This window comes from Pinus tabuliformis, chromosome 4_2, assembly GCF_031772625.1.
Source record: "Pinus tabuliformis cultivar Carrire ecotype Pingquan chromosome 4_2, CPIR1, whole genome shotgun sequence".
NCBI lineage: Eukaryota > Viridiplantae > Streptophyta > Pinopsida > Pinales > Pinaceae > Pinus > Pinus tabuliformis.
This window is the reverse complement of record NC_142304.1, coordinates 371,645,841-371,673,759: the sequence shown is the minus strand read 5'-3', so window position 1 is coordinate 371,673,759 and position 27,919 is coordinate 371,645,841. Positions and strand designations below refer to the sequence as shown.

General features: G+C 35.1%; 3 protein-coding genes across 3 annotated transcripts; 2 read left to right on the top strand and 1 right to left on the bottom strand.

The window, feature by feature from the left end:
* The first annotated feature begins 845 nt into the window (after positions 1–845).
* On the top strand, positions 846–1,631 carry LOC149169479 (uncharacterized). Its single transcript, XM_089425215.1, has one exon. It carries the CDS (start codon positions 846–848, stop codon positions 1,629–1,631), a length of 786 nt encoding a protein of 261 aa, XP_089281341.1.
* Positions 1,632–12,878: 11,247 nt separating this feature from the next.
* LOC149169478 (cell division cycle 20.2, cofactor of APC complex-like) lies at positions 12,879–15,959 on the bottom strand. Its single transcript, XM_089425214.1, has 7 exons — positions 15,955–15,959; positions 15,792–15,804; positions 14,832–15,031; positions 13,922–14,016; positions 13,740–13,792; positions 13,198–13,467; positions 12,879–13,112 (listed from the first exon to the last, which is right to left on the bottom strand). Exons 1-7 carry the CDS (start codon positions 15,957–15,959, stop codon positions 12,879–12,881), a joined length of 870 nt encoding a protein of 289 aa, XP_089281340.1.
* A 194-nt stretch (positions 15,960–16,153) lies between these two features.
* On the top strand, positions 16,154–17,560 carry LOC149169477 (uncharacterized). Its single transcript, XM_089425212.1, has 3 exons — positions 16,154–16,262; positions 16,358–16,487; positions 16,834–17,560. The coding sequence occupies exons 1-3, from the start codon at positions 16,154–16,156 to the stop codon at positions 17,558–17,560; spliced, it is 966 nt and encodes a 321-aa protein (XP_089281338.1).
* The last annotated feature ends 10,359 nt before the right edge of the window (positions 17,561–27,919 follow it).

The following is a 27,919-nucleotide window of genomic DNA, read 5'->3' as shown; positions in this document are numbered from 1 at the left end:
AAACAATATGGAGGACCAAATATAGAATGCCAAACTCCCCAGCTGACATCTTAAGACATCAGGAATTTCCCAAAGGCTCCTCTATTTGGGATCTTGCCTCCCAAAACAGAGATCTAATTAGCAAACATACTTTCTGGGAAATTAGAGGAGGCAGAGAAGCCAACTTCTGGGAAGATAGGTGGCAACAGCGAGAAAAATTAATGAACAATCAAGACCTCTTGCAGATACGGGGTAGAATTGAAAGAAACAGACCCAGTGTTAAAGACTATTGGAAAATAAATGAAATGGTTGAGGGATGGAGAGTCTGGGAAGACCCGACAGAGTGGGATCGGGAACTTTCCCCCGAGCTTCAGGATCATTACAAAAAAGAAATGAGCTCAAGGAAAATCAGAGAACGAAATGGGAAAGATATCCTCCGATGGGGATACACTATGAAAGGGATATTCACAACGAAAGAGGCCTACTTCTTAACGGATGTTCAAGACAGAATTGATAGGACCACGGATTGGAAAACCATCTGGGAAAGCCACTAGTGGCCTAAGGTATCCATCTTTGTATGGCTAGCTTCCAAAAACAAAATTCTGACATGGGATCGAATTCAAAAGAAAGGATTCATTGGCCCTTCTCGTTGCTATCTCTGCCAAAAGGATACTGAGACTAGGGACCATCTGCTGATCAACTGTTCCTACACAGAGCATCTCTGGAGGAGGACTAAACGACTCTTCAAAAAAACAAGGTTTCATATCAGAGATTTCACCGAATTGGTTTTCCAGTGGGATAAGGAAACATTTCAGTGCAGAGTTGTCCAGAGGGCTTGGAACCTCATCTCGCCCTTTATTCTATGGATGATCTGGAAGGAGCGAAACAGGAGGGTGTTTCAGAATTCTGGGAAGAATCCAGAGGATATTTGGAATCGGGTGATTGAAAGTATGCGCGAGACTATCCTGGTCGAAAAATGGGAAAATGAGGACTGGAAAACAAACTCGGAAGAACAGGAGATTTTAAACAAGTTAAATCTCAAAGTGGAAATGGTTCATTTCAAACGTTCGACCTCTCATGACATGCGAACTCAAAGTCCAGACAAATTCAGGTACCCGCGAGATCAGTTTATCAAGCTCAACTTCGACGGGGCCTCAAAGGGGAACCCGGGCGAAGCTGGCTTTGGGGGAATTTTCAGAGACTGCAACCACCAGGTAAGATGGATCTTTGCGGATTGGGGAGGGCAGATGACTAATAATGAGGCAGAGTTCTGGGCCCTGCACCAAGGTCTATGCATTGCCATTAGGAATGGCTATAACAACCTAGAAATTTCTGGGGACTCGAAGATGGCGGTTGACATGCTGAGAAGGCTCAGCAACGGGCAGGCATGGGAGAAAGTGGCCAAAAGCTGGCGCACCGCGGGCATTATTCAAGAAATTGCAGGCCTCATCAAGCGCATCAACTATAGACTCATCAGCCATGTTCGGCGCAAAGGCAATCAACCTGCGGATTGGCTAGCCAATTGGGGCTGTCGAGGACGTGGCAACACCATGGATAGCCAATGGAGAGCGGTGGAAGGTAATCAGGATTGGGAAGAGCTGGCAAACCTAATCAAATCCGATCATGACCATGCCACAAATGTTAATGAATGAATCAGTGAGCTGGACTAATACGGGGAGGTGGAGGCCTCGAGTAAAGGGAAGAAATTTGTTGGGGCATGGAAAAATCATCATGAAAGGGTGCAGAGAGAAGGATCGAGTCCTCGACTATAGTACAGTGACGGCGGATGGAGTGGGTGGGCGGGAGTACACTCCAGGTGAGGTAATTAATGGCCGAACGATGAAAGGTGCAGGCTGCGGCTCGCCTAACCTCACAACAGAAGGGAGGAATACCGATATGATGACAGGGAACAAGGGTTTACAGGAGTGCTACGGGCGGCACAGGACAACCGGATCAAACGGTTTCTCGAAGGAAAGAAGCCGGATATATTCCCTAAATCGGCTGAATGAAAAACCATCTTGCATATTTCTAAATTGGGTTAAGGGGGAGGTTCCTGTCAAGTATCATCAGAGAGCTGAGACTGTTCCAAGGAACCAGAGAATAAGGAACATCCGACCGTTGTTTACCATGGAAACTAGACAGCAGCGTAGGCAGGTGGAGGAAAACCAGAGTGTCGGGGTTGACAGCCGAAGCCGTAAAGATAAAGTCATTATGCAGCAGGACCCTCCTTTTACTGTTCTGGAAATTGAGGATGATTCGGGCGACGACCCAGCCCCAGATAATGGCAGCGATCGCAGATTACACGGAAATAACTCTCCGGGAGAAAGAAAGGAGCACCGGGAAGCGGATTTGAATAGTTTACAAGGCTCGAAGGTCCGGCGCTATGGCATGAGGAAGCGCAGCCCGCCAACTGATAAGGACCCTGACCGAGATGGCAAACGAATGAAAATCCAGAAGGGTAAAGGTAAGATGGAAGGGGAGACCTCCAGCGGGGATCAGGGGAAAAAACGGAAGAAAAAATAAACCGTCACCCACCGTATTCGCAGGGCGGAAAAGGCTTTTAACCGGAACGCTAAACCTGCTGTCCACAAGTTCATGCAGCACCTGGAAGAAGATTCGATCCAGGAACAATCTGATGAGGAGATGGGTGACTGGGAATTTCTTAACCCTGACCCGGGGCATACGCGTGGGCGCATGTCCTTATTCAAACAATCGCTCCACATCTACTGGGTTATGAAGGGCCTCCTGGCTAAAGCGCTGGAGCAGGTGGCGAAAGAAATGGTCAATCTGGCTAAAGGGGGTCCTGATATCCGCCGTGAGCTAGCTTTCCTGCGTGTAGCAATGACTGAACAGGATAAGAAGCTGGAAGCTATACAGCAGCAGCTGAATCGCGTCATCCCAGCCCCAGCGGAAGAAGCAGCTCAGCAACCTCCTGGCGGTAACGAATGATATGAAATATGTTTAAGAACTATAGAAATTTTTGTGGTTTTAGCTTTGAACCTGATATAGATAGTAGAAAGTATGCAGTTCAGAACAGTAGTTTTAGGCATAGTTCTAGTAAGGCTCATGATTGTATAGTTTATCTAGCTCAGACTAACAGACTGAGAGCCTTTTATTTTTGGGCTGCTTTCAAAAACTATCGATGGCACTGTTACACTAAAAAATGTCACCTTGACTACTTACAGTTAGTATGGCTCAAATCAACAGTCATGCTACCCTCTTAGGCAAGTCTTTATGCCTCTGTTATCCATCTCAAACTCAAAGAAGAGAGAAAGTCTTGTAAAAACTATGTTTATCTCTGGGGTCGCAGGTTCTCTCTAGCCTTACCTGCGGGGACGCAGGTCATGTTCACAAAAACTGCGTCCATGGACGCTCTGTATGTTAAAGGACAGGTGCGTCCTTCTGTAAAAGGCAAAATGCGCAAGTTTTATCTTGAAAAAGTTACTTGTGGTTACTTCTAGAACATTCTAGAGGTCGGTTTGATGAAATGGATGCGCCTCCAGTTGGTTCATGTATCTCTATTAAGAGGGGACTTATCCCATCAATAAGGGAGCCATCCCACCCATAGAGGGGGATGATCCCATTGATAGTGGACCTGAATAACCTCTTTACAACACTATAAATAAAGGCATTGAGCCAGAAGGAGAGGAGGTTGGAGCTATACATTTTCTTTGGGTAAATGCTGCAGGATTTAGGTCTTCCATTAGAACCTTTGTGAGGAGAGATTGTCTTTACATGATTCTACTTGGAAGTGGGTGAGCTTTGTCAAAGTAGAGGAAAACACTTGATGGACCCTGGGAGGAACTTGCACAACACCAAGGCCAGGTTGTAAGAGTTTCTTTGTTTCGTTATTAATACAAACTGGTTTATTTTTCTCAATAGCTTGTGTTAATGAGTTGTTTCATGTGTTCCTTGGTCTGCATGTTGAGTCTATGTTTTATTATATGAAATACAAGTGCTCGGTAATTGTTTGATTGTTTGTGGTTGCAGGAATTGACTTGAAGGAAGAGCTCATCCAGATTGGCAAGAACGGACTACAACAACAGCGTTTTGGAATAAGGTAAGCCTAAAAACTTGTACTTTTCATGTTGTAAAAGGTAGATTTAGAGAAAGATCACTCCATTTTGTCTTGTTTGTCGCTAGCGAGTTTAGACTCCTAGGGAGGTCAGTTGTGTCAGCCCAAATGACTTTTTCCGCCACGACAGGCACTCTGGCCCGGTTTCCCCTAGTGGGCGGGCAAAGACTGATTATGATATGATGTAATGTTTTTTAAACGAGTAATAGAATGAGAAACACCTCAGCTTACAAAAAAAATAAACATATAATGAATATGTTAATATTTTTTTATAATACTATTATGAAAAAATTAAGCAATACATCAATTACATTTATATACAAATTGCAGCAAATTTAAATAAGTATACTTAGTAAGAGTTCTTAATGCCCACACCATGATTATGTTTTCTATGTAAATGTTTTTTTATAGTACTTATATAAAAAATCAAGCAATACATCAATTACATTTATATAGAATTTACATGAAATTTAAATAAGTGAGTGCTTAATGGCCACCATTATTTGTGTTTTTTTCAATACTTTAATAAGTAGGAGTAAAAATGTATATGCGTAGATTTAATTTTATCATTTTACTTAATATTAATAACAAATCAGATAAAAAAATGTTAATAATAAATTAAAATGCTTATCAATTCAAACAATAAATAACTATGTAAATAAAACAACTATATTTTTAGTATTTATATTTTTCATTGTTAAAAGCAATTATTTTTTATAGAAAATACAAATACTAAGAAACAACGTAACATTTTTAGAATTATTTTTTAACAATATAATGAAGTAATCACATAATTAATATAATTTTTCATTAATAATAATTATTTAATCAAAATACTCATACCAATATAATCATGTATTTTTCTTATAATCTTATGTATTTAAGAAGAGTCTATTGGACATTATTTTCTTATCACTATAACCATGAACAAGGGTAGATTGGATGTATTTTCAAATTATAATATAACAATTAAATGGACATATGTTCCTAAGTATTCTATGATTATATACGTAAGTTATGGGATAGCTAGCACAATTTGTTAAAAAAAATAGTTTTCATAGAGGGAAAAACATAAGATGGATGGGGAAATTTAGTCTTTTCATGAAAATTGCAAATTGATATATAAAATGGAAAAAATAATTGCCAAATAAGGGGCAAGGAGTTGCATAAATTTTGGTGGATAGTAACCACTAGTAAGTTTATATATTTAGATAAATGGAAAATTAATTTCCAACTAAGGGTAAGGAGTTGCATAAATTTTGGTAGATAGTAACCACTATTAAGTTTATATATTTATATTTTTACTCCTACTTATTAAAGTGCTAAACTACACATAAATAATAGTGTGCAATAACTCTTGCTAAGTATGCTTATTTACATCTTGTTCCTATCTATTTCTTATCCAAATATTATTAAAAAATAGAGAGAAAGGAGAGAGATCCATTAAACACAACACCAAACACAATATATTTTATTGATCTCACGTACATTACATATATAAAAATACATGATATTTCTAGATCCGAGAATGGTGGATCTAGATTACTAAAAATAGCTAGTACACTTATTAACCTAGGAACTCACAAAATACAACTCAAGGCAACTTGGAAGTTATGGAAGCATCACTTCCAACACCCTTCCTTAATGCTTACATGTAGAAAATATTAAAAACCCATATTATAACAATAAATCAATATTTTTCAGATTTGTCTGATATGGTCATCATAGGCACCCACATCCACTTCGGAATCTTGCAAACAATGCTCTTTTACCACCACATCTTCTAGCTGTCACTTACCTCCATTTAAAACGTAACTGCATCTGACCATTGTTGATGAACTTTGTAGAATTGATGTTTCCCAGCCTCCCCTAGCGCAACCGTCAGTTTCGACAAATACCACTATATGTGAATCCACTGCCCTCCACAGTTTTCATCAGTGATCTAGGATAGCATTCTAGGTACAAAATTTCTTCAACAAACAATTCTACAACTTGACCTTGCATAAATAACTTGTACTGACACTCGCAGAGCATGACCGGTCACACTAGCTTGACCTTCTTAAGAACTACCTGTGACTAATGTCCCCAAGCATGATGGGTCGCATTAATCTGTTGAATAATTGGCCTTTGTGATTCTACATCACATGATTCAAAAAATATACCTATCTCTCAAAACAACACTATGTTTTTTTTTTTTTTATATAACTAAACCGCCATCATGAAAACAGATCTTAAAATCTAAATGAGATTTCTCCAAAAAAATTTCCCAAATATTCCAAAGAATGAAGCTTTAGAAATACTTTCTCAGGGAATACACAGAGAACAATTCAGCCCCACATTCCGCTTTACAACTTCCTGCAAAACCACATTCCACTTTGCAATTTCCAGCAATAGCACACCAGACAGAGAATAGCTGCAACTGTGATGAAACACTGCTCCAAACAAGCTCACACAATGTGCAATCAATTCGGCTTTGGTTTCGAAAGCATGCAGTTTTCGAGATAAACTGCTCTTCAATTCTGTGTAATTCCTTCCACAATTAGTGCTACGTCGTTTAGGTATCGTGCTGATACAATAGGCAGATTCAGTGAAAAACACTTGCAGTGCTGCAAGACATAATGTGATAACGTGAAATTCTCTGCAGCTTGCTATGGATGACATTCGAAAGTAAAGGGAGATTCACAAATGAAAGGATTCTCGTAACTATGGCAACAAGGAGACCCGATCAATGCTGCCAATGAATCAAATATTTTAACAAGCACTCTGTAAGATTAAATGGTCCCGTTGTCAGGCTTAATGGATTTGTGTACAACGAATCCCGAAATTCTGGTCTCTTCACACGGATCCACGATCCACAATCATGACAATGCCGCAACTATCTGCCTTTTAAAACACGATGCACAATTTCTTTTACGCCACTCCCTATCCCACATGCAATGATAGGCAGCGCTTTGTAGATCCATGGAATTGTTGATCCCTTTAAAAAATCGAGCAGAACTCTTATGATCCAATTTAGATTTAGAAAACTATAGCAAACCACACTCACACATACACATATTTATAAATAAGGGGAAATAAATCTCACAACATAACTTAATAGTAACACACTTATATTAATCTATCTATGTACAAAACAATAACACTGAAGATGCTCTCACATCTTCCTAGCTTTCCAGGGAGGCAATCAAGCCAAATCTAGCTCTAATACCATTTTAAAAAATAGAGAGAAAGGAGAGAGATCCATTAAACAAAACACCAAGCACAGAGTTCTTATTGATCTCACGGAAATTACATATATAAGAATACATGATCTTTCTAGATCCGAGAATGGTGGATCTAGATACTAAAAAAATAGCTAGTACACCTGTTAACCTAGAAACTCACACAATACAACTCAGGGCAACTTGGAAGTCATGGGAGCATTACTCCCAACAAATATTTGCTTAAATTTTGAAAGATTTTTAATTTTGGTTGGATTTCTTATGATTTTGAAAAATCACTCCATAAATATAGAAAATTGATAGCATAAATATTGCAATTGCATCCAAAAATTATTGCAAATCTTCATGTTTATAATCTAATGAAATGTTTGAAAATTAATTTTTGCAATAATATTGAAAAATAAATATTTGTTTCTCCAAGTTAAACGTTAAACATTATAAGTTGTAGTAGTCAATTTTAAATAAATAATCATCAATAAACAAACGAATTGCTAAAATCTTACCTTGGTAAAAACTAATAAATGTCTATTTCACCTCTCTTTCTTATCATTGTATTTATAAAAAAAAAAATAAACATATTTAAAAAATATAAATATAAATATATATATATATATATATATATATATATATATATATATATAAACTATGTTTTTTCCTATTAAACATATTTATTATAATACAAATTTTTTAATATTCTTAATTATAAAAATAAATATAATTAGAAAAAAATCAATCTCATTTTAGGATCACGTTAAGCGACGAAGAGTAATTGAAAATGCAAAATACCGCCACAATAACTAATTTTGGTTTTCAGTTACGTGATATGTGAAAGATTAGTGAGAAACAGAAAAGTACACGTCTATTCATGAAAAGTGTTGGGAGGTTGTCCATCCACTGATTTAGCTTTCTGTAACTAATTTTGGTTTTCAGTTACGTAATATGTGAAAGATTAGTGAGAAACAGAAAAGTTCACGTCTATTCATGAAAAATGTTGGGAGATTGTCTATCTACTGATTTAGCTTTCTGTAGTTTATCGTTCGAACATAATTATCATATATTATCATATGAACTCCAATATTTTATTTCAGAAAACTTTTGTATTTTTTAATACAAATTTCAAAGAGGTGGTTTATTTGATCATTAATATATATTTTTTAAGCATAAATTTAATGTGAGTAAGATTTGATATCAATTTGTTTTAGACTTAAAAAAATAATGTGTAATTTTTCATTATTTAAATTGTATTCTTAAATAAATTTCAATATATATTAATATTAATTAATATTAAAATATTTTATTTATATGATATTTTATGATATACAATATTTAAATATTTGATTTAAATTATTTTTCCTATATATAAATATATATATGAAGTTCATATTCACATAAATTAATTAATATAAATTTTCAAATAATTTATTTACATAACTTGTTAATATATTATTGAAAAATAAAAAATTAAAACATTGTAAATATTTTTTGAATTCTAATTACTTTACTTTACATGATATATAATAGAAATTTTTACAAAAGGTATAAAGAGAGGCAGATAGGATTATTAAATTGGAATTGTTGAATTTTTCTAGAAGAGTTAATTGGTTTGTAGAAAACCTAGTTTTCTTGAACTTTATCATTGTGCAATTACTTTTAAGAAACACATTGAATGTCTTATTTCATTTTAGAGTAAGTTAATTACCCAAAATCAAGAGGTTAAGTTAATTACCCAAAATCAAGAAACCTCTATAGATGGCCAAGCATATACGAAGAATACATCTCATTCATATGCATACCAAATCCATCTTTTCTTTTATCTAAGTAAAATTTCAAAAGCATGAACAGATGCCATTTCATATGCACAATAAACCCAACTTCTGAAATTTCAATGCTTGGATGCATCCCATTCATATGCTACAGTAAACCCATATTTTCCTTAAATTTCAACCCATTAACACATCCATTCATGAGCCATAATAGAACTAAAAAAACCAAAACCCAGCCCTGCAATGCCAAAGCATTATTCCCATTCAAAAGCAAAGAAGTAGCAAATATAAACGAAGTGCACTAATCTCCACTTGGCAGTGAGATTGGTATTCTATTGCAAACATGTAAAACAAATTTTGAATCTGAATGCAAACAGAGTCATTCCTACATGTTATTGATTAGCATCTTGTTTATTACTTGACTTTATAATGATTTGGCAGATGTGTTGATGAAAAAAGTGATACATTTAAATGAACAATGTGGTATTTTAGCTGACATTTGAAATGGAATCAACATGTATCTATTGTTGGGCATTAGACTTGGCACTGTTAAACAAATGAAAGTAGCCTTGAAACCATATCTGGAACAGAGCTATTCATCACGGGATTATCTGGAAGAAGCTTGAACTCAGTTTTATAGTGATTGCAAAGACGTACATTTTTAATTCCACAGAGAAGGACCAATGTTGACGAGACAGACAGGAAGGCCTACCATTTATGGATCACTTGGTAATTGCCAATTTCTAAAACAGTAATTGTAGAAAAGCGTGAAGTTGATTTCCAATAGTCAAGTTGAAGGGTGGAAAAATGTCCACTCTACTATTGGCATTTATAAATGCCGAGAAAAATAATGTGACAGACATCAATAAATATTGATCATTCATGTCAGAAACGAAGAGACATAATCAGGTAATAGTGACAGAAGAATGCAATACAATAACTAGAAGTTGCAAGGAAACTCATGCCATAAATGATAAAATAATATAAATATGACACTTATATGTATCAACAAGGGCTACTTAAAAAGTAAAATGTGCTGCAAAATTGTAGTGCTACTTAAAAAGTAAAATGTGCTGCAAAATTGTAGTGCGATTAGCTAAGTACAGAACCAACAAACAAGTGCAATGGAGGGACCATGCTAGTATTCTCTGTATGCTTCTTCTGTTGAGAGTTTGAATCCATCCATGTGCATCTTAGAATGTTGGCACGATCCCATGCTCCTTAGGCCTTCCCTAGGATTTTGATTCAAAAGGATGCACTGCAATAAAACAATTATTACTGAGTAATAGAAGAAATTCATGAGCATTAGACACATATTAAATGGCAGTCTTAAGTATTAGATAACCATGCATAACAAATTAGATAGTAGCTAAAAACTCAGCTTTCGTGATTAACTGAATTCTGCTACATTAGCTTAAAATTCCTAACAGTATATCATTTAAAGAGCCTAAGGAGGTGCCTTTAAAAAGAGGCAAAACTATAATTTCATCTTAATGATTTCCATTGATCCTTAATAGAATTCATTGTTGATACCTCATTATCCCCTTTATTGTTGACTAAAAGGATGAAAATTTAAAAAATCATTTGTTAGACATATGGCAAATGTAGTGCTAACTTGCTAAGTACCAATTAGACATGCATAATAAATTACAGATAATCTGCAAACTCTGAATAAAACTAAGTGACTAAATGCTGCCACATTAAATTTAAGAAACCTGACAAGTATCTCCTTTCAATTACCTTAGAACTTTAAGAATAGGGAAAACAAGGTTTTCCTCTGGTTATTTCTTACTCATCAATAAATGAATTCATTACCAAAATGTACTGGAAAGTGGAAATAAATAAATGAACCATGATGGAACTTAATTTACTTTATTGGCACTGAAACCCATACTATTTGGCATAAAGAAAGGTATTGGAAAACACATGTGGGTATGTTAAATTTTAGTACTAGCAAAAATATCAATTAGTGGGGCAGACATTATGAGAGGCCAAAATCTGACAAGGTCCCAGAGAAAGCAGTCACAACAATTAACAGGCACCGGATGGAAATCAAACAAAACAAAAAAGCCACAACATAAACTAATTTGGGAAGCAAATGAATATATGATAAATATGGTTGTTTTAATAAAAAAAGATAAATATGGTTGATCAGTCCAACAAACCAATAACAGATACCAGGAAATGAGAGGAATGATATAATAAATCATAGAACCAATGAGCATGAACAACTTTAACAAACATTCAAAATATGTAAGGTGTCAAAGGACAAGGATAACTGATCAGACCAACAATTCCATGAGACAGGATCTTGCAACAGGGGCATAGCAAATGATGATGAATATCGCTTGTCCTAGCAGCACATTAGAAGCTCTCAATTTAGTGTCTACTCATTCATGGCTATATCATCAATACCTGGTATGCATGGAGGTCTTTAGTCAGTTTTTCAATTCTTCTGTCGCAGTCAATATTTTTGTAAGGTTTAGAGTTGTAGCCACAAGTCAGGGTAATTCATGGAGTTCTTTCAAGTTTCAAGCACCTATGTATGTGACTATTTTTCTGATTAATGTCTATTAAAAAATGCTTTACTGATCTCTTGAATGAATATATTTGAGAGATGAATTTTGCAAGCCTAAGGAATTGAACTACGGTACAATGTAAAATATTACAAAAAAATTATACAAATGAGATAGCAATATAGATACAGAAATAAAATTCTATAGCAATATAGATATAGAATTTATCTCAGGTAAGAAATTACATAATAAGTGCATCATAGCAAAATGAAGAAGATAAATCATTCGAGAATTACCTATAATATTGAGTAGACGTGTGAAGGCTTTTGTAGAATGTGAATTATTCCATGAGTGGAGGAGGCATGGAGGTTTCTTTGTTGATGTGAATGACATACTTGCTAACACTCATAATGTATCATTTTTAGACCCTTCATTGAAGAATATAGGGCTCCAAAGACTTACCAAAACCATTTTAATTTTTACGATGTAGCTGAAGGAGTGGTTCTTGTCTCAGAAAGATGTTGCAACATTGTTTCATCAAGTTTCACAAAAGATAAATTCAAAGTTCATGGTATACAAGAAGAAAGAAAGAAGAAACTATAGCATATTACATTGAAGAAAGTGGAACATGCTCCATGGCAATCCAACAACCTGCAGAAGAGCTATGTGAAATAGAAAACACAACATTTAATTACTACCTTGAGTTAAACATCCTCATTTCATAAATATAGGAAGATGCTTATTAGCGGATGTAAGTATGACACTTGCTGAAAGCCCCATTTTGATATTTACTCTTTTCCCTTTTCGAGGTATCAGGAACTCCAAATACTTGCCAAAACCTGAGTGTTTCATCTGCTGCAACTGTGTACCCATCAGGGTTCTGAAGAGGTAAGGCATAAGAAGAATCATGAGTACAAATCCATTCATAAAGCGAAAGATGAATGCAGAAGTACTCATAAAAATAAATCAATTTCCATACATGTGCCAGATGAAGAACTTGACAAGTATGACCGGTAAGTTCAGTAATATTCACCATTGATCGGTATTTCCATAAGGTTAACTAGTTCTGAATAAATCCATGTGAACTCAGTAACTCATGTTCATGCCTATTCCAGAGTAATGAAAAAACATGGGAATGAGTGTCTATGGTATTTAAGCAGGCATCTATGTGAGTATTCCAAAACTTTATAGACCTATTTGCACTCCCTCCACCAGAGGCTAAAAGATTGCTTTGGAAGGGTCACCATGCCAAGGCCTTGACTGTTGCACTGTGTTCATCTAAGCGCTGGAGATATTGAGAGGTAGAATTATGGGATGCCATGCTCTAATCCCAAATGTACAGTAGATTGTCATTTCCCCCACTTGCAAGTTGTTGGCCAGAAAGAGACCATTTCAATCCACAAACCTCCTGGTCATGCGCTTTGTATGTTTCAACAATGTGCTCTCGCATACGAACATCATGATTGATTATGATCCCATCCCATCTTCCTGTTGTAAGAATAGTACCATTCCAAGCAAGGGCACCAACATGTACATGATGACCTTTCAATGCTCTTAACTTCAATTTTATCCATGTCAAAATTTGGAGATTTCCATTACATTAGAATGAAAAAACCTTGAAGAGATAAGGAGATTTTATTTACCCGTTTATCAGATGAAGAGTCCCATAGTTGTATAACATAATTATTCAACCCAATGGCAATGTGCTTCCCATCAGGTGCCCAACTAACACTAGTAACATGGCCTTCTTCATCGTCTACAATCAGAAGCTCTGATATAGAACTATTTGAAGCATCCCATAGGTATACAGTATTGCCAAGGGCTATGGACAACACATTGTCCAAACTCCATTCCAATAGGTTCAAGTAATAATCATCCACAATGTCTGGTGCATCCAGAGTTCTATTTGTAGACTATAATCAACATGGATAAGTTAAAATATTAAGGAAAAAAAGGTAAATGGCCCAAGGACAATTGTTTTGAGATGGGCATATCCAGTGTACTAATAACAAAAGCCCCAAATACTATTCTGTTTGATTGGACCCCAAGGGTATATTTAGAATGCAAAAGCGGTTAAATACCAATGGCTAGGATTAAAGTTTCATTCAGGAAAGGTATTTTTCAATGCTGAAATAGTTTGTAAATATTTTTAAAAATTGGATTGGGGTGTGGTAGCAAATTCAACATTAAGTGAAAAAGTATAAGGAGACTGTAAACAATCCACCAAATGGACTATTACTGCATTAACAAACACAAGCCATTTTGTACAATCTAAAAGGGCTTAAGGGTTTGGGTTTCTTACACAAGTAAACATCAACGGAAGATCCGGTTCTCAAAGCATTATATATAATGGAATATGATAGTGACCCTTTTTCTGGCCTTCTTCGGCCGCCTTTCGCCCGGGAGGCTTCATGCTCGCACACATAAAGAAGAATATCGACTTCAAACACTGCAACGTTGTCCTGTGGCGGAACAAAATTGGATAACCCAGTTCTGGAAATAGGATCCGCCTAAGATTTCCCCAGTGGCAATCTGATCAGAGTTTTTGCATAATAGGGCCAGGTACTTTATGCGCACTCTACTTTATAACCCTTATACAATTTGCGTCCCACCTCTAAACCCTAGAAAATTTTGTTTTACCCACATTTAGTCATTTTTTTCCTGAGAATATACACATCAGTTTCTTCATATGCATACTCCGGATGCAAATCCTCATGGGGTACTTTCTCCACAGTAAAATAATTAGGACTGCCAAAAACGTTGATGGGCCTCTAGAGATCGTATTTGATAACCTAATAAAATTACAGTATTCACTCCAGAAAGGTCATTCATGGTGGAAATCAAAGGCTCCACATTATTCTCCACATAAACAACATCCGTGGCAACAATGAGATCAAATGGAGGCTTCAATACCTAAATCTGCTTCTCGTTGTTCCAATAGAGCTGAGAAATCTTCACTCTTCCAACGTCGGATCTTGAGAATATACACATCAGTTTCTTGGTACGCATACTCCGAATGCAAATCCTCATGGGGTATTTTCTCCACAGTGAAATAATTAGGACAAATCTGCCAAAAGGGCTAATGGGCTTCTGGAGATCGTATCTGATAACCTAATAGAATTACAGTATTCACTCTAGAAAGGGCATTCTTGGTCGAAATCAAAAGCTCCACAATGTTCTCCAAATAAACAACATCCGTGACAACAATGAAATCAAATGGAGGCTTTAGTACCTGAATATGCTTCTCGTTGTTCCAATAGAGCTGCGAAATCTTCACTCTTGCAACGTCGGATCCCGGTTTTCCGGCTGAGGCGAGGGAGGCCACGCCGTGTTTTTCTTCACGTTGCCTTTGAGGGTGAGCAGAATGGGGGCGATGTCGGTCAAGACCACGTCGAGGCCGAGTAGGGCCAGGCCAATTCCAGCGACGCCACAGCCAGTCCTGAGTTCGATTCCGCGTTTGTTCTTGAGAGCACTAACCTGAAATTTGAACAGAAGAACTATGAGCACTTGAGTGAACGATTTCTGAACAGTGAAATGAGGCTGTAAACAGGGTATATTCAATAACCGATGGCTGGGTCGTGCACAACAGATTGCATAGTAGAAATGAAACACATCATTGCAGCAGTTAGTGGAAGAGCATGAAAAAATTATTGCAGCAGAGCGTGGAAGAGAATGGGAACAACAAAGAGCGGAAACAAGAAGAACAAAAATGGTCGTGGAAGAAAATAGGAAGAGCAGAGAGCTGAAGAGGAGAAACAAAAATGGAGTTCCACAACAAATGTCAACCATATGGCACTTGAAGGGGCATGCCAGCTGTCAAGCAGAGAAACAAAGTGTAGACAAAAAGCTCACTCAAAGGAAGGCCTATCGGCCTAATTAAGTCATATAAACTATTCATTAAACACCCCTAACTTATTAACTCCAAATTAAACAAAGACATCTAAAATGAACCACATTTGGAATATAAAATGTAAAATAAATTTAAAAAATTACCACATTTGGAACATATATTAATACAATGTGAAATCTATGGCAGAGATCCCTTGCAGATGAACGGCATTAAGTATTCACAAGAAACTCCCAGTCTAATGATATTGCACAGTGCGCTTTGTGCAGTATCGTCGTACTCCTTAGCGGCATTAACGGGAATGTCTAGGATCGTCGCACTGACTCACTCACGTTTGCACCTAGCCTATTAAATCGGCAATGTCTAGGATCGTCGCACTGACTCACTCACGTTTGCACCTAGCCTATTAAATGTGATTGACAAAAAGGATTTTCGTAATGAGGTACCAACGAATGATTTTATCTCATCCACATAAAATCTACATTGTGGTAGATTTTCGAAACTATAGAATACATTCCGGGCACATGGTCCGGATTACTACCTACCAATCTACCGCATTTTTAACAAGGTAGAAGCCACATGCTGCTCTATATAATCAAGCCCCAGCCAAATAGACAACCAAGTTAGTTTTTCTTATCTGTTGCCAGCTAAAAAGATTCTCAGTTGTGGTGTTACGATAGAGCTGAGGAGATTATTAGCTGTGTACTTACAGAAGAAGAGTATCCAGGATGGTTAGATGTGGTTGCTGCTCAATGGAAGGCCTCAAGCGGGGGACCTGGAGCGCCGAGGAGGACATTATTCTGTCTCGATACATTCGGATTCATGGAGATGGCGGATGGAGAAAACTCCCTCAGAAAGCAGGTGAATCTCAACATTAAGTTTATAATACTAGTGTAATAATGCATTCTTAGATATGAAGTGATGGGCTAAATAAGGGGAGAGAATTTCTTTTGCAGGCCTTAAGCGATGTGGAAAGAGCTGTCGATTACGTTGGCTGAACTATCTTTGTCCTGACATTAGACGCGGAAATATTTCATCCGCTGAGGAGGAGCTCATTATTTTGATGCATCGGCTTCTTGGTAATAGGTATGTTTCGTGGCCATTCTTTCTTATTTTGATTGCAGATTCCGGTATCCAACGATTATGGAGAAGATTCAAGTGTTGGATGCCAGAAATTGCAATCCAAATTAGCTCAAGGTCAGGGTTGGGGAATTGTAAAATCACAACTACAAACTCAACCTTCTCTTGGAATTTATAAACTGAATCTACAATTGATCGAGTTAAGAATATCCTTTTAGGCACTAAATTTCATTGATTCTTCTCGAATAAACTTTCTAAATATAGGAAAAATAATTGAGAATTTGAAATATTAGCAAAATGATTGTGAATTTGAAATATTGACAAACAGTGACGTACGTTACCATGTATGCAGGTGGTCGCTGATAGCAGGGCGACTGCCTGGGCGGACAGACAACGAAATCAAGAACTACTGGAACACTCACTTGAGCAAGAAGCTGTCAGTCAACCAATCTCAAGCTAAAACCAGGCAAAATCTCAAAACAAGGTCAAAATCTCCTTCTATCCTACGAAATCAGGTGTTTGAAACCACCCCCACCAGAATAACAACTGAGGTGAAACTGTCACAAATGGCAAGCCCAGAAGGACGGAGTAGTTTTGGATGCAGTAATGGTAAAAGTTTCGATCACGCATTCCAACCGTGCGGTACTAGAGAAATTATGAGTGCTTCCAAGTCAGGATGCAACTTACTTTCGATCGATTCAATCAGTAGAGAAGATAATGTAGCTGTTGCGAATTGTGATGTTAATGTTGGTGAAACAGAATTTAGAAACTTTACCTGTTCGATCTCCACTTTACCGGATCAGCGACCCCCAAATTGCAAACATTTAGCGGGAGATGCAGATGTAGTAGGCGAGAGTTTATGTTATCTGAAGGAGCTATCGCCTCCCCACTGGAATCTGTTCTCTTCTCCATCCAGTCCGTGCACAGCCGTTGAATTGGAAGAGTATGAAGGTATGTGTTCTGACGACAGCTTTAAATTCGCCGAGGTGCAAGGAAATGAAGAAATCTACGATATCATCCAAGACGTAGATTGGATTCATGATCTGGATTATATATATCTGGAGTTAATGTTTTCATGAACTGGATTGTTGTATATAATCGTGTTAGTGAACCTTGAATTACGTATGCTCATCTCGAACATGAAGTTACACTTTTATGTAATGGTTCAAATTATTTGGAATAATTATTAGTATATATGTAAAATTGCGGTGTTGGAGTTTTGTGGAGAGATTTTTTACTAATAATTTTAAATAAAATTATTTAAAATTGATGGATCAATAGTTATTATAATTTAAATTGAGCTTGTAATTTGACTTAAGTTAAGATATAATATACAAATTATTTTAAGTGAATCTATACTACATATTTACCCTTTCCATTGGTTTGGATTAATGAACTGGATTATATATAATCGAGTTAATATTTACTGGTTTATGTATAATCGTGTTAATATTTTCAGGAAGTAAGTGAACCTTGAATTAAGTATGTTCATCTCGAAATGAAGTTACGCTCTTCTGTAATGGTTGAAACTTGATCCTATCCCAATGGTAATCATAGGTCAAACTTCCCAGGTTTTAGCAATGATTACATTTCTATTTTCGACCTCGCCGGCAAGGCCAGAAGACCTTTTCAATTGGAATGGGATGGCTAGTTATTCAATTATGTTCTTGGAATAATATAATAAATGGTAGAATTATTTGTACCATCCTATGTTATTAGAGTAGTAGAACTGTATGGTTTCAATAGTATAATTGTATGGTAGATCAATTTGACATTGAAAGGCTTGTTCACTCTATGTTCTTGGAATAATATAATAAATGGTGGAATTATTTGTGCCATCCTATGTCATTGGATAGAATCGTATGGTTTCAATACTATAATTGTATGTATATCAATTTGACATGGTAATTTGGAAACGAAGGGTTTACACTTTAAAGGATGTAGCTTTCACTCAAACTTTTTAATTTCATAACCTTGAACCTATCATAATCAATTTTCATATGATCTCGTTATTAAATATACAATGGTAGAGATTTATTATTTATTATTTTAACATCTTTTTAACTATGAGGTAATTTTATTCATTTCGTCGTGTAATTTTACAATTTAACATCAAAAAAATCTATAAAAAAATAATATAAAACCAATACAAAGTTATAGAGCATCTATTATACGTTTTTCTTATCACATCATTTTGATGTTAATTTTTTGTATAAGTTTATTTTTAATTTTTTGTATGTTTAATTTTGTCAATTTTTGTTTTTTCATTTATATGGTTATAAAAAGAATATTTACTGGTTTTCTCTATTTTTTTATTATTATTATTGGTGATTTTTTTTTATTAGTGAAATAACAGATTGAAAATTTCATATTTTAAAATTAAATTTGCCAAAGTTAGTATATAATCGTTAAAAGACAATCTTAATGTAAAAAATATTTTTAATAATAATTTTTTAAAATAATTATTAGCCATCTGAATTAGGGATGGTTGTGAAAATGAAGTCTTATGATGTATGAAGAAGTATTTGGTTCAAGTCCCTTCACTCACTTTGTGAAAATGGGTATACTTAAACATTTAGATGCTATAGAGGTAGCTTTTAGCATCCACCGTTGTTAGGAGTATGAGACCAACTTAATTATTGATTCATGTAGAAAAATAAATAAATAAAATAAATAATTATTCATATTACTTAATGTCAAATTTTTGTATGTTTAAATGTTTCCCATTTTCTAAAACTGTTAGATTTAATAATTGAAACAAAGGAAATTTTCATCCATCGCTAAGGTTCAATTTCCATTTAAACTGAACCTGAACTACTAGAGCACTTTGAGGTAGTGATCTAGTAACCTATACATATATAAATGGATAAACTGTTGCCAATTCCACAAGTTGCCAAAAATAATAAAAATATATTATCCTCATAGATTATAGAAAAAGTTAACAAGTGATTTTTATTCACTGACATGTGATTCAATGTTCAATACACATTTTTTATTAAAAAAAATAAAATAATTAGAAACAAAAATATATTATCCTCATAGATTATAGAAAAAGTTAACAAGTGATTTTTATTCACTGACATGTGATTCAATGTTCAGTATACATTTTTCATTAAAAAAAAAATGAAATAATTAGAAACAATCAACAAATAATGTAGATGTCCCTGGTCCAAGTTAACAAGTGATTTTTATTCACTGACATGTGATTCAATGTTCAGTATACATTTTTCATTAAAAAAAAATGAAATAATTAGAAACAATCAACAAGTAATGTAGATGTCCCTGGTCTTCTTCTCCTATTTTTTTAAATTATATAAAAAAATTCGATAACAAATTTAATATTTAATTAGGATTCTATAGGGCTTTCTATTTCCAACATTTTTTGCTCGTATTTATTTAAAGTGAAAATTAGAAATAACTTTGATAAATGACAATGTAATGCACAAATTAATTTTTTAATTTTTGGTTGTGTAAATTTTATGCCATTCATTTTATTTAAGGAAAATAAAAGTTTTAGAATAAATATTTAGAAATATAATATAAAATCAAATTTGTTAAAGTAAGATGTTAATGGACAAAAGATTTAATGAAAAATTCACTTATGTCAATCTTACCATATGGGTTGATAAAGATGAAGAGGTTTCACTTACTAAAATTTATATGTATAGAATATTGATCGAGCCTTATTGAGGACAGTTAAAATGAGATTAAGTGCTTAAATAAAATTTTGAAAATATATCTATCAAGGTTTTATGAAATCCTTAATTTCTCTCTTCTCGAGCTATATAAGGGTGTATTATAGAAAAAGTTGTTACACTTGTAAACAACATTTTGATGTGTCTGGTGTATCTTAGTGTCAAATTACAAAATTGTAGTTAGTATTTTTCATCGTTTGGATTGCAAGGCAACAACCTTTCAGACAATGATTGCGTGGATATCCTATCTAATTATCAAGCGTGAGCCAAATCTCGCAACACATTGATTTTGGGTTGTAGGTGTATTTACAATGCAGTCAAGTACACATGGTGGGAGAATTACTACTTCAATCCCCCCTATGTTGTTGGAAATGAGGGCACGAAGGAGGGTATAAACTAAAGAAATATGTATCCCTGATGTCTACAATCACTGCATTAAAGCATCATGCTACGTAGTGTCCATGTCAAGCGACTTTGCACTCTGCAATGTCCCACAAGGTATCCTTATTCATTACCAATGTTGTTTCGAAAACATCTCAGGAATGTATACAATATCTCATAGAGTTTTATTTCTGGCTTATTTTACAGCTACTAACCTTTTATGTTGAGATTTCTAAAAAAAGTGAATATGATGCAAATGGTTGAGGCTTATTGTTTTCCCTATAAAATACCATGTATCCCAAACTTTAATGTTTTGAATATGGCATGTTGGTCCTCTCTAACTATAGCTTCTTCAAACTCTTAGCAATTTCCTCATGGGTTAGGATCTTCTCTTTCTTCTCCCTTACCATGCAAAGGATCCATTCCATTGTTGCCTATAGAATTAGCCATTCGAGCCTCTCAACACACTGGAGTGTTATCGCTGGCAAGGGAAAAGGAGAAGAAGATGAACTCAGGGAATTCATCATGGATGGAGGTGGTTTCTTCATCTAATTCATGTGTAAGATCATCCTCTGTGAATACTTTGTGTTCTATCAACAATCTTCTGTAATAATTTTCAGGGTTTTAGATGCCAATGCAAGATTATTTCCCTGTTGTTGTCACTCACCATTGAATTTACATCTACTGCAAGCTCTGATCACGTGTTGCTAGTGTTAACAGGCCAGTAACATAGTATCACAAAGTGAAGCTCAAGGGATACATTTTTCATTGGTCAGTAGGAGTTTAGTGAATCTCTTTTATTCATTCATTAAGTTTATGCCATAGTGGGATCAAAATTGTTGTATGTCATGTTATTTTTTAGTTGTTAGATAAGTGAAAGTGTAGAACCTACACTTGAATAGAATAACATAGTTTAAATTAGTGGTTGTCGACGTTCTTTAGTGTTGAGAGAACATATCACTAATATAATTACATGAGTTTTTTATATATTGATGGGTCCTGTTATGATTGAATATTCAAGAGCATCAATTACATGTTATTTTATGACCTCCTTATATGTTAGACAAGTTAATCGTATAATTGAGTGTTGGATATGCTCATTACCTAGACAAATTACCTATATAACTTTCAAAATTGTAGTTTGATGCATTTTAACATATGGTAGCTAGTCCATAAAGCGGTTCATTATCAATATTTTCCTTCAAGATGTCATGAAGCGTCAATTCTACAAAGTTCATCAAAGATGATTAGAAGTTGTTATGTTTGAAATGGATTTACAGTGGTAGCTCGAGTGGTGGTGAAGAAAGTGTGGTGTCTATGAGATTCCAAAGTTGATGTGAGTGCAGATGAAGACCAGTAAGACAGATGTGATTTATATGTGAATTATATTCATCTTTGTAATTTTAAATTTGTAATGTAAGTGCTAAAGCGGGATTGGAAAAACTCTTACATTAGCAAACATGTAGAATTGATTTGTTGAGTGGTCAGTTTGTTGATATATTTTATCAACAAATGACATATTAGTTTATAAATCATTGGATGCCATAACCACCATATATATTTGATGTAATTATGTGATCTAGTGTATAATAGACAAATTATTTTGTGTGTTATCTATGCACCATGTCTTCTCCTCCAACTTCTAAATGTTATCTCCATATTTTGATAGAGAAAACATAGCCAGAAGTTAATAAATAAATAAATAACTCATTTAGTTATTCTAGAATAAGTTGTAATCCACTATTAATCCATATTTGAAACAATGGTTAAGATGGAAAATGTGAAACATCACAAATCTAGAACAAAAATATATATTAAATGGATGGTAAACATTGATAACCATCAATCCATGATAGTTATAAAATCACTTACCTTACACTACTTTTTTTATTAAAAAAGGCTATAACAATTTTTGACATAAATATCATCCCTCTACGATCCACCTATTAATTATTGATAGTTAAATTGAAATTATGGAAGCCCTATTCCAAAATGGACATGCATATGGCTGTAATGATATATGATAATCCACAAGTTGATGAAGATAAAGTTATTGACAAAATTAAAGAGAGAAATAGATTAAAAAAAATTAATTAAGTGAAATATTAATACTAAAAAAAACTCATTTAGATATTCTGGAAAAAGTTGTAATCCAATATTAATCCATATTTGAATCAATGGTCAAGATGGAAAATGTGAAACACAATAAATATATAACAAAAATATATATTAAATGGACAGTAAAGATTGATAACCATCAACCCATGATAGTCATAAAAGCGCTTACATTACACTAATTTTTTTTTATTAAAAAAGGCTACAAAAATGTTTGACATGAATATCAACCCTTTATATAGGCTAAATCTCTACGATCCACCTATTAATTATTTATACTTAATTTGAAATTATAGAATCCATATTCCAAAATGGACATGCATATGGCCATAAAGATTGATAGTTAATTTGAAATTATAGAATCCATATTCCAAAATGGACATGCATGTGGCCATAAAGATATATGGTAATCGACAAGTTGATGAAGATAAATTTATTGAAAAAATTAAACAGAGAAATAAATAAAAGAGAAAATAATTAAGCCCAACAAAAGTGTATCTAACTAAAGAGTCTTCAAGGAAGGTGTGAAAGAAATATTACTACTTTTTAATTGAATTTGTTGAATCCATGTTATATTCACATATTTGATTGGTACTTTTCCTTGTGATTTATGTTTTACAGGAAACACATGTACACACAAAATTCATTGGGGTATATGTGAGAAGGTTCGAGGTTCAAATTTCCTTGATTCACTTGTGTCTGTGGAAGGGGTACACCTAAGAACCTAGAGGTTATAGTGGTAGAAGTTGGAATCGACCTAGTGACAACAAGTTTGAGACCATACTAGTTGGAAATTCTTATAGATTAAAAAAAAAAGGTACAATTAAGTGTTTTTACCTTATGCAAAGGGGTTGGATCTAGTGACTAAAATGAAATAAAAATTCACAATGGTTTAATGTTAAATTTACATAAAGACATAACTTGAAGTCATGGGGCACCTTGAGGTAGTGATCTGATTTTCTATAAACACATAAATAAATCACCCATTGCTGATTCTACTAGTTCCCAAAAAAAATTGTCCTCTAAATTTTTAGAAAAATTAACAAGTGATATTTATTCACTAACATGTAAATTAATATTCAATATATATTTTTCAAAAAAAAAATTGAAAACAAATTTACACAATGGAGTCGTTTCCTGGCTCATTTTTTCCAATATTATAAAAAAAAGACATATTAATATTTATCCAGCATTTATATTCTTTCTATTTCCAACCATTCTTTTCCCGCTTATTTAGTTAAAATGAAAAAATAAAAATAAATGCGAGAAGAAACAATGAAATGCGCATATTATTTATAACTTGTTGGTGATGTGACCAAGCACCATTGAGGAAGTGAGATTAAGTGTTTAAATATCTTTTTCCAAAATATATCTATCAAAGTTTTCTCAAACCCTCAATTGATGTCTTTCTGTGTTAAAATAAATGGTTTGATCTAGAAAATACCTATATTAAGTTATGATAGTAAAAGTGGTTAGCTATTTATAATGTTATAACTGCAAAATATCTAAAAGTTAATGAAAGTAAGGAAAAAAAAATGTAATATTTAAGTTAATCTAAAATTAATTTATATTTTAAGAAATAATTAGGATAGGGAAGCTCTAAGGGTTAGTTTATTTTGTCTAGTTATTATTGCTAAGTACCTGACAAGCTACTAAGTTATGAGTCAAATCTCCTTGACGTTCTTGTCGTTAGGCCCTGCTTGTTTAAAAACAATTAACAAGATTCTTATCCATAAATATTCTCCCCAATTTTACAATAGAAATTTTTAACATATATAAATTTTGCTACAATAACATAAATGAAAACCACACATATACATACATACATACATATATATATATATATATATATATATATATATATAGGCACACATATAGATATACATATTGTTATAGACAATTTTGTGCTTTACAGCAACAAGCATGAATTGTCAATAATCCAAGGGATCCAAAGTTCCCTAAACATGATGTTCCTACCCCTAGAGGAACAAGGTCAGCAAACCAACAGCTCTCAGATCAGTTCTCCACCTGAAAACACTCAAAAACAAGCAATCCTGAAATCAAAGCAGGTGCTTCACTAGGGTTCTGCGCTGAAACTCAGTTGCTCCATGGTGTGCCTGCGTTGCAAAGCAAGTGGGACAAAGGCCACCTGCGCTGAGCGAGAAAGGACAAGTGGCACAGTGAGTCATTGCTTTGGAATCTTCCAAAAATGACACTTGGATCAGGTATTTCGCCTTGTAATGAGTCAGAGGCTTTGTTTCTCCAAGTGGAAGCAAGGTTCACCAAGTGGACTCAAGAACTAAAGATCAACTAAAGATTAACTGAAGAGAGAGAGGACACAAGGCAGCTACACATCAGTTGCAAGCTGACTCATCCTTTCTCAATTCATCTATATATTGAGCTCTCTCCTATGAGCTCAGGAGGCTGGAATTTTGTGCTAAGTAATGATATGCTGTTGGTTTCATTATCGAGTTATTGGGTGATTGTTTGAGAGAGGTGAAGAAGAGCAATTCTTTCTGCTGGGAGGTGTTGCTGGGTTGGAGCCTTCAATGGTTGTAATACTCTCAGAACCTTTATTTCTTCATTAATAAAAGCTATTGAGGTTCTTCTATGTGCTCTTGTTTCAATTATTTATTGTGATGATTGCATGTTTGGTTTACACTAATCCATGAACCTGTTATGATTGCATGCCTCTTGTAGTTTCCTTCTTTGTTATTTTGCAGGATCTCATTGTAGCTGGACGAGCAGAAGGACAAAGAGCTAGGAGCAAGCGGCCAAAGAGAAGAGTTTGGATTCGACATTAAACGCAAGGCAACGGTTAGTGCTTTCTCCATTCTCTTTTTCTTTCATAAAGAAGTAAACCTTAAGTAGTTTGTTTTACAGTTGTTGCTAAGGAACTGTCACCCTTAGAGTGGGATAGGGTCATCCGAGTCGGATACTTTTCCCTACAACAAACTGGCGACTCCGCTGGGGATCGTATCTGTTTGATTGTGTTTGTAGTATTTTTGCTATTCATTTCCTGAACCAAAGAGTACCAAATCGAAAAGCTTTTGACTATATCAAAAGCGAAGTAGAGGGCAACTACTCTGGCTCATTTCTGAGCAAGTTCATGATTTGAAGAGCTGATCTACAAAGATCCTTGTAAGCTCTTAGTGATAGCTTTGCACCTTCTAAATGATCCCTTTGAGTGTGCTTGACTGAATGTCTCTGATTTGAGCAAAAACCGTGCATTTTTGAGAAAATTATGACCCGGAAACTGTGAAAACGCAATTCTCGTTTTCCAAAGCAGGTAGTACACAGGCTACCTGCTTTGCAACGCAGGTCCTGAAGGGGCTACCTATGCTGAGAGCCAGTTTGGCTGTGCAGAGCCTGCGTTGGCCCAAATTTGCCTAGTGCATTTGGGGTTTCCTCCTTTCTCTTGCCTGTTTTCACTTAGTTTTGCTGCTAGGTGTCAGTCTTGTGCCTGTTTTGAAACCAATATTACTTGCCTTCATTCTGCCTCTGTTATATAACGAAATTGTACTTGTTCTTTGAATTTCTTACTCATTTACAATTTCCCATAACGAAGAGTAAACTAGTCATGCTTTTGGCCTCTTAAATCTGAACCTGTGTTAGGCGTTTTTGCTGGTCTAAGGAGTTAGCTTGTTTGCTATCCATAGCTGAGTAGTCATTTTACTTTCGTTAGTATGGTTTGATTTCATGTATTTCCAGTGATTAAGCAAGTGAATCTTAAGGTGTCTTTTGATTTTGGACAAACTTGTTTACTTTCACTTTAAATCGAAATCAAAGTTATATAACCACTTTCTTTTGTATCCATCAACATTAAGAAAGGGAAAAGAAAATACATGCATTGTGCATTTTGCATTTAAAAAAGTTTGCATGATGATTTAGGAGAAAGTGCATTAGTTTGTGCTGTATGAACTATGTGAAAAGAATTTGCCTTTCTTCTCCCTCAGTAGTTAAGATTTTCATCAGTTAAAAAAGATTTCAAAAAGCTTGCTTCTCATCTTAGGCTGCATTTAGGAATTTGTCATATACATCTCGTGGTGAACCTTGAAAGGCAAACTTTAAAAAGATCAACTTAAAATATACTGAATGAACCTAACAACGCATTTGAAACATAACGCAAACATCTAGAGGTCTAGGTAGAGACGTGTTCCGGCGTCGTTAAACATAGTGACTGTCGATCTCTACGAAGGTGGGTGATTCCTCCTAAGAGTCGGTGGCACTAATACGGACTTGTGCTCCCACGTACCGTCGAGTATATATTGGGAGACCCCTATAGGCAATTATCCTTTATCCATAGGAAACCGTGTCGGCCGCCCTACTGATCGCGATGTAGTGAACACAGCATTCACGAAGATCGACCACCCGTACCGTAAAACGTATTCTGTGGTTTCGCGAAAGGTTTGGCACACCCTCTGCCTAGATCTCCAGAGCAGTTTCTTTTGGCCCTTTTCAAACTCTATAACTGAAAAGGTCCAACCGAGCATTTGTCACTTCGGGCTCGTTAATACATCGAAGGAGACTAGAGTCATCTTTAGCTTTTTCTCGACTCTTAAAACATGAAAAAGCAAAGTTATGTTTAAAAGCGTCTAATAAAATTCATTCAAATCGGAAACACAAATTTTTCCCTTTATATTTTAGTTGATCGAGTAATCTGCAATCGTGGAAGAAAGTCAATTGAACATCCGTCGTTCTCGGAGGCTTACGAGTCAACCATCTTTGTCTCCGGAATCGAGAACAATCCGGACAAAGCGAGCTCGTCGAACCAGTTCAAAATCTCCTTTAAAAGTTAGAACAAGTGTTCCAACAACATCTGAGGTTCTGGTCACTCGAAACATTTCTGGAAACCCTGCCTCTATAGAAGAAGTTCAATCGCCACAGAAGGACAGTAATACTGATCCTAGTCTGGGGGCAAATACTTGTATAACTGAACCAGTTCCATCTGTAACCGGTCTAGAGAGTTTTGTTCCTCAAACATCCGTCGCGGTCGATACAACCCCTTCTTCGGCACCGGAAATATTTTACGGACCTGACGGTCTTCCTCTTCCACCTGGTCTGATTGCGATAGAGGAAATTATAGAAGAACCGCAAGTATCCACTCCAATTCAATTTGGAGTAGGGGTCACTCTATTTCCTGCTACAACAGAAGTTTGTCCATCACCAGTGGAAGTTCCTGTAGAATCACTAGGTGATCAATTGGATAGACTAAAAATGACTGAACAACCGTCAACATCTAGGACT

Coding starts and splice junctions, on each gene's coding strand:
- LOC149169479 (XM_089425215.1), top strand. CDS start 846: ATGATCTGGAAGGAGCGAAACAGGAGGGTGTTTCAGAATTCTGGGAAG.
- LOC149169478 (XM_089425214.1), bottom strand. Junction 14,017..14,831: donor CGGGATCCGACGTTGCAAGA/GTGAAGATTTCG, acceptor GTTCCGCCACAG/GACAACGTTGCAGTGTTTGA. Junction 13,793..13,921: donor CGAAGAAGGCCAGAAAAAGG/GTCACTATCATA, acceptor TTGTTAATGCAG/TAATAGTCCATTTGGTGGAT.
- LOC149169477 (XM_089425212.1), top strand. CDS start 16,154: ATGGAAGGCCTCAAGCGGGGGACCTGGAGCGCCGAGGAGGACATTATT. Junction 16,263..16,357: donor AAAACTCCCTCAGAAAGCAG/GTGAATCTCAAC, acceptor TTTCTTTTGCAG/GCCTTAAGCGATGTGGAAAG. Junction 16,488..16,833: donor CATCGGCTTCTTGGTAATAG/GTATGTTTCGTG, acceptor CCATGTATGCAG/GTGGTCGCTGATAGCAGGGC.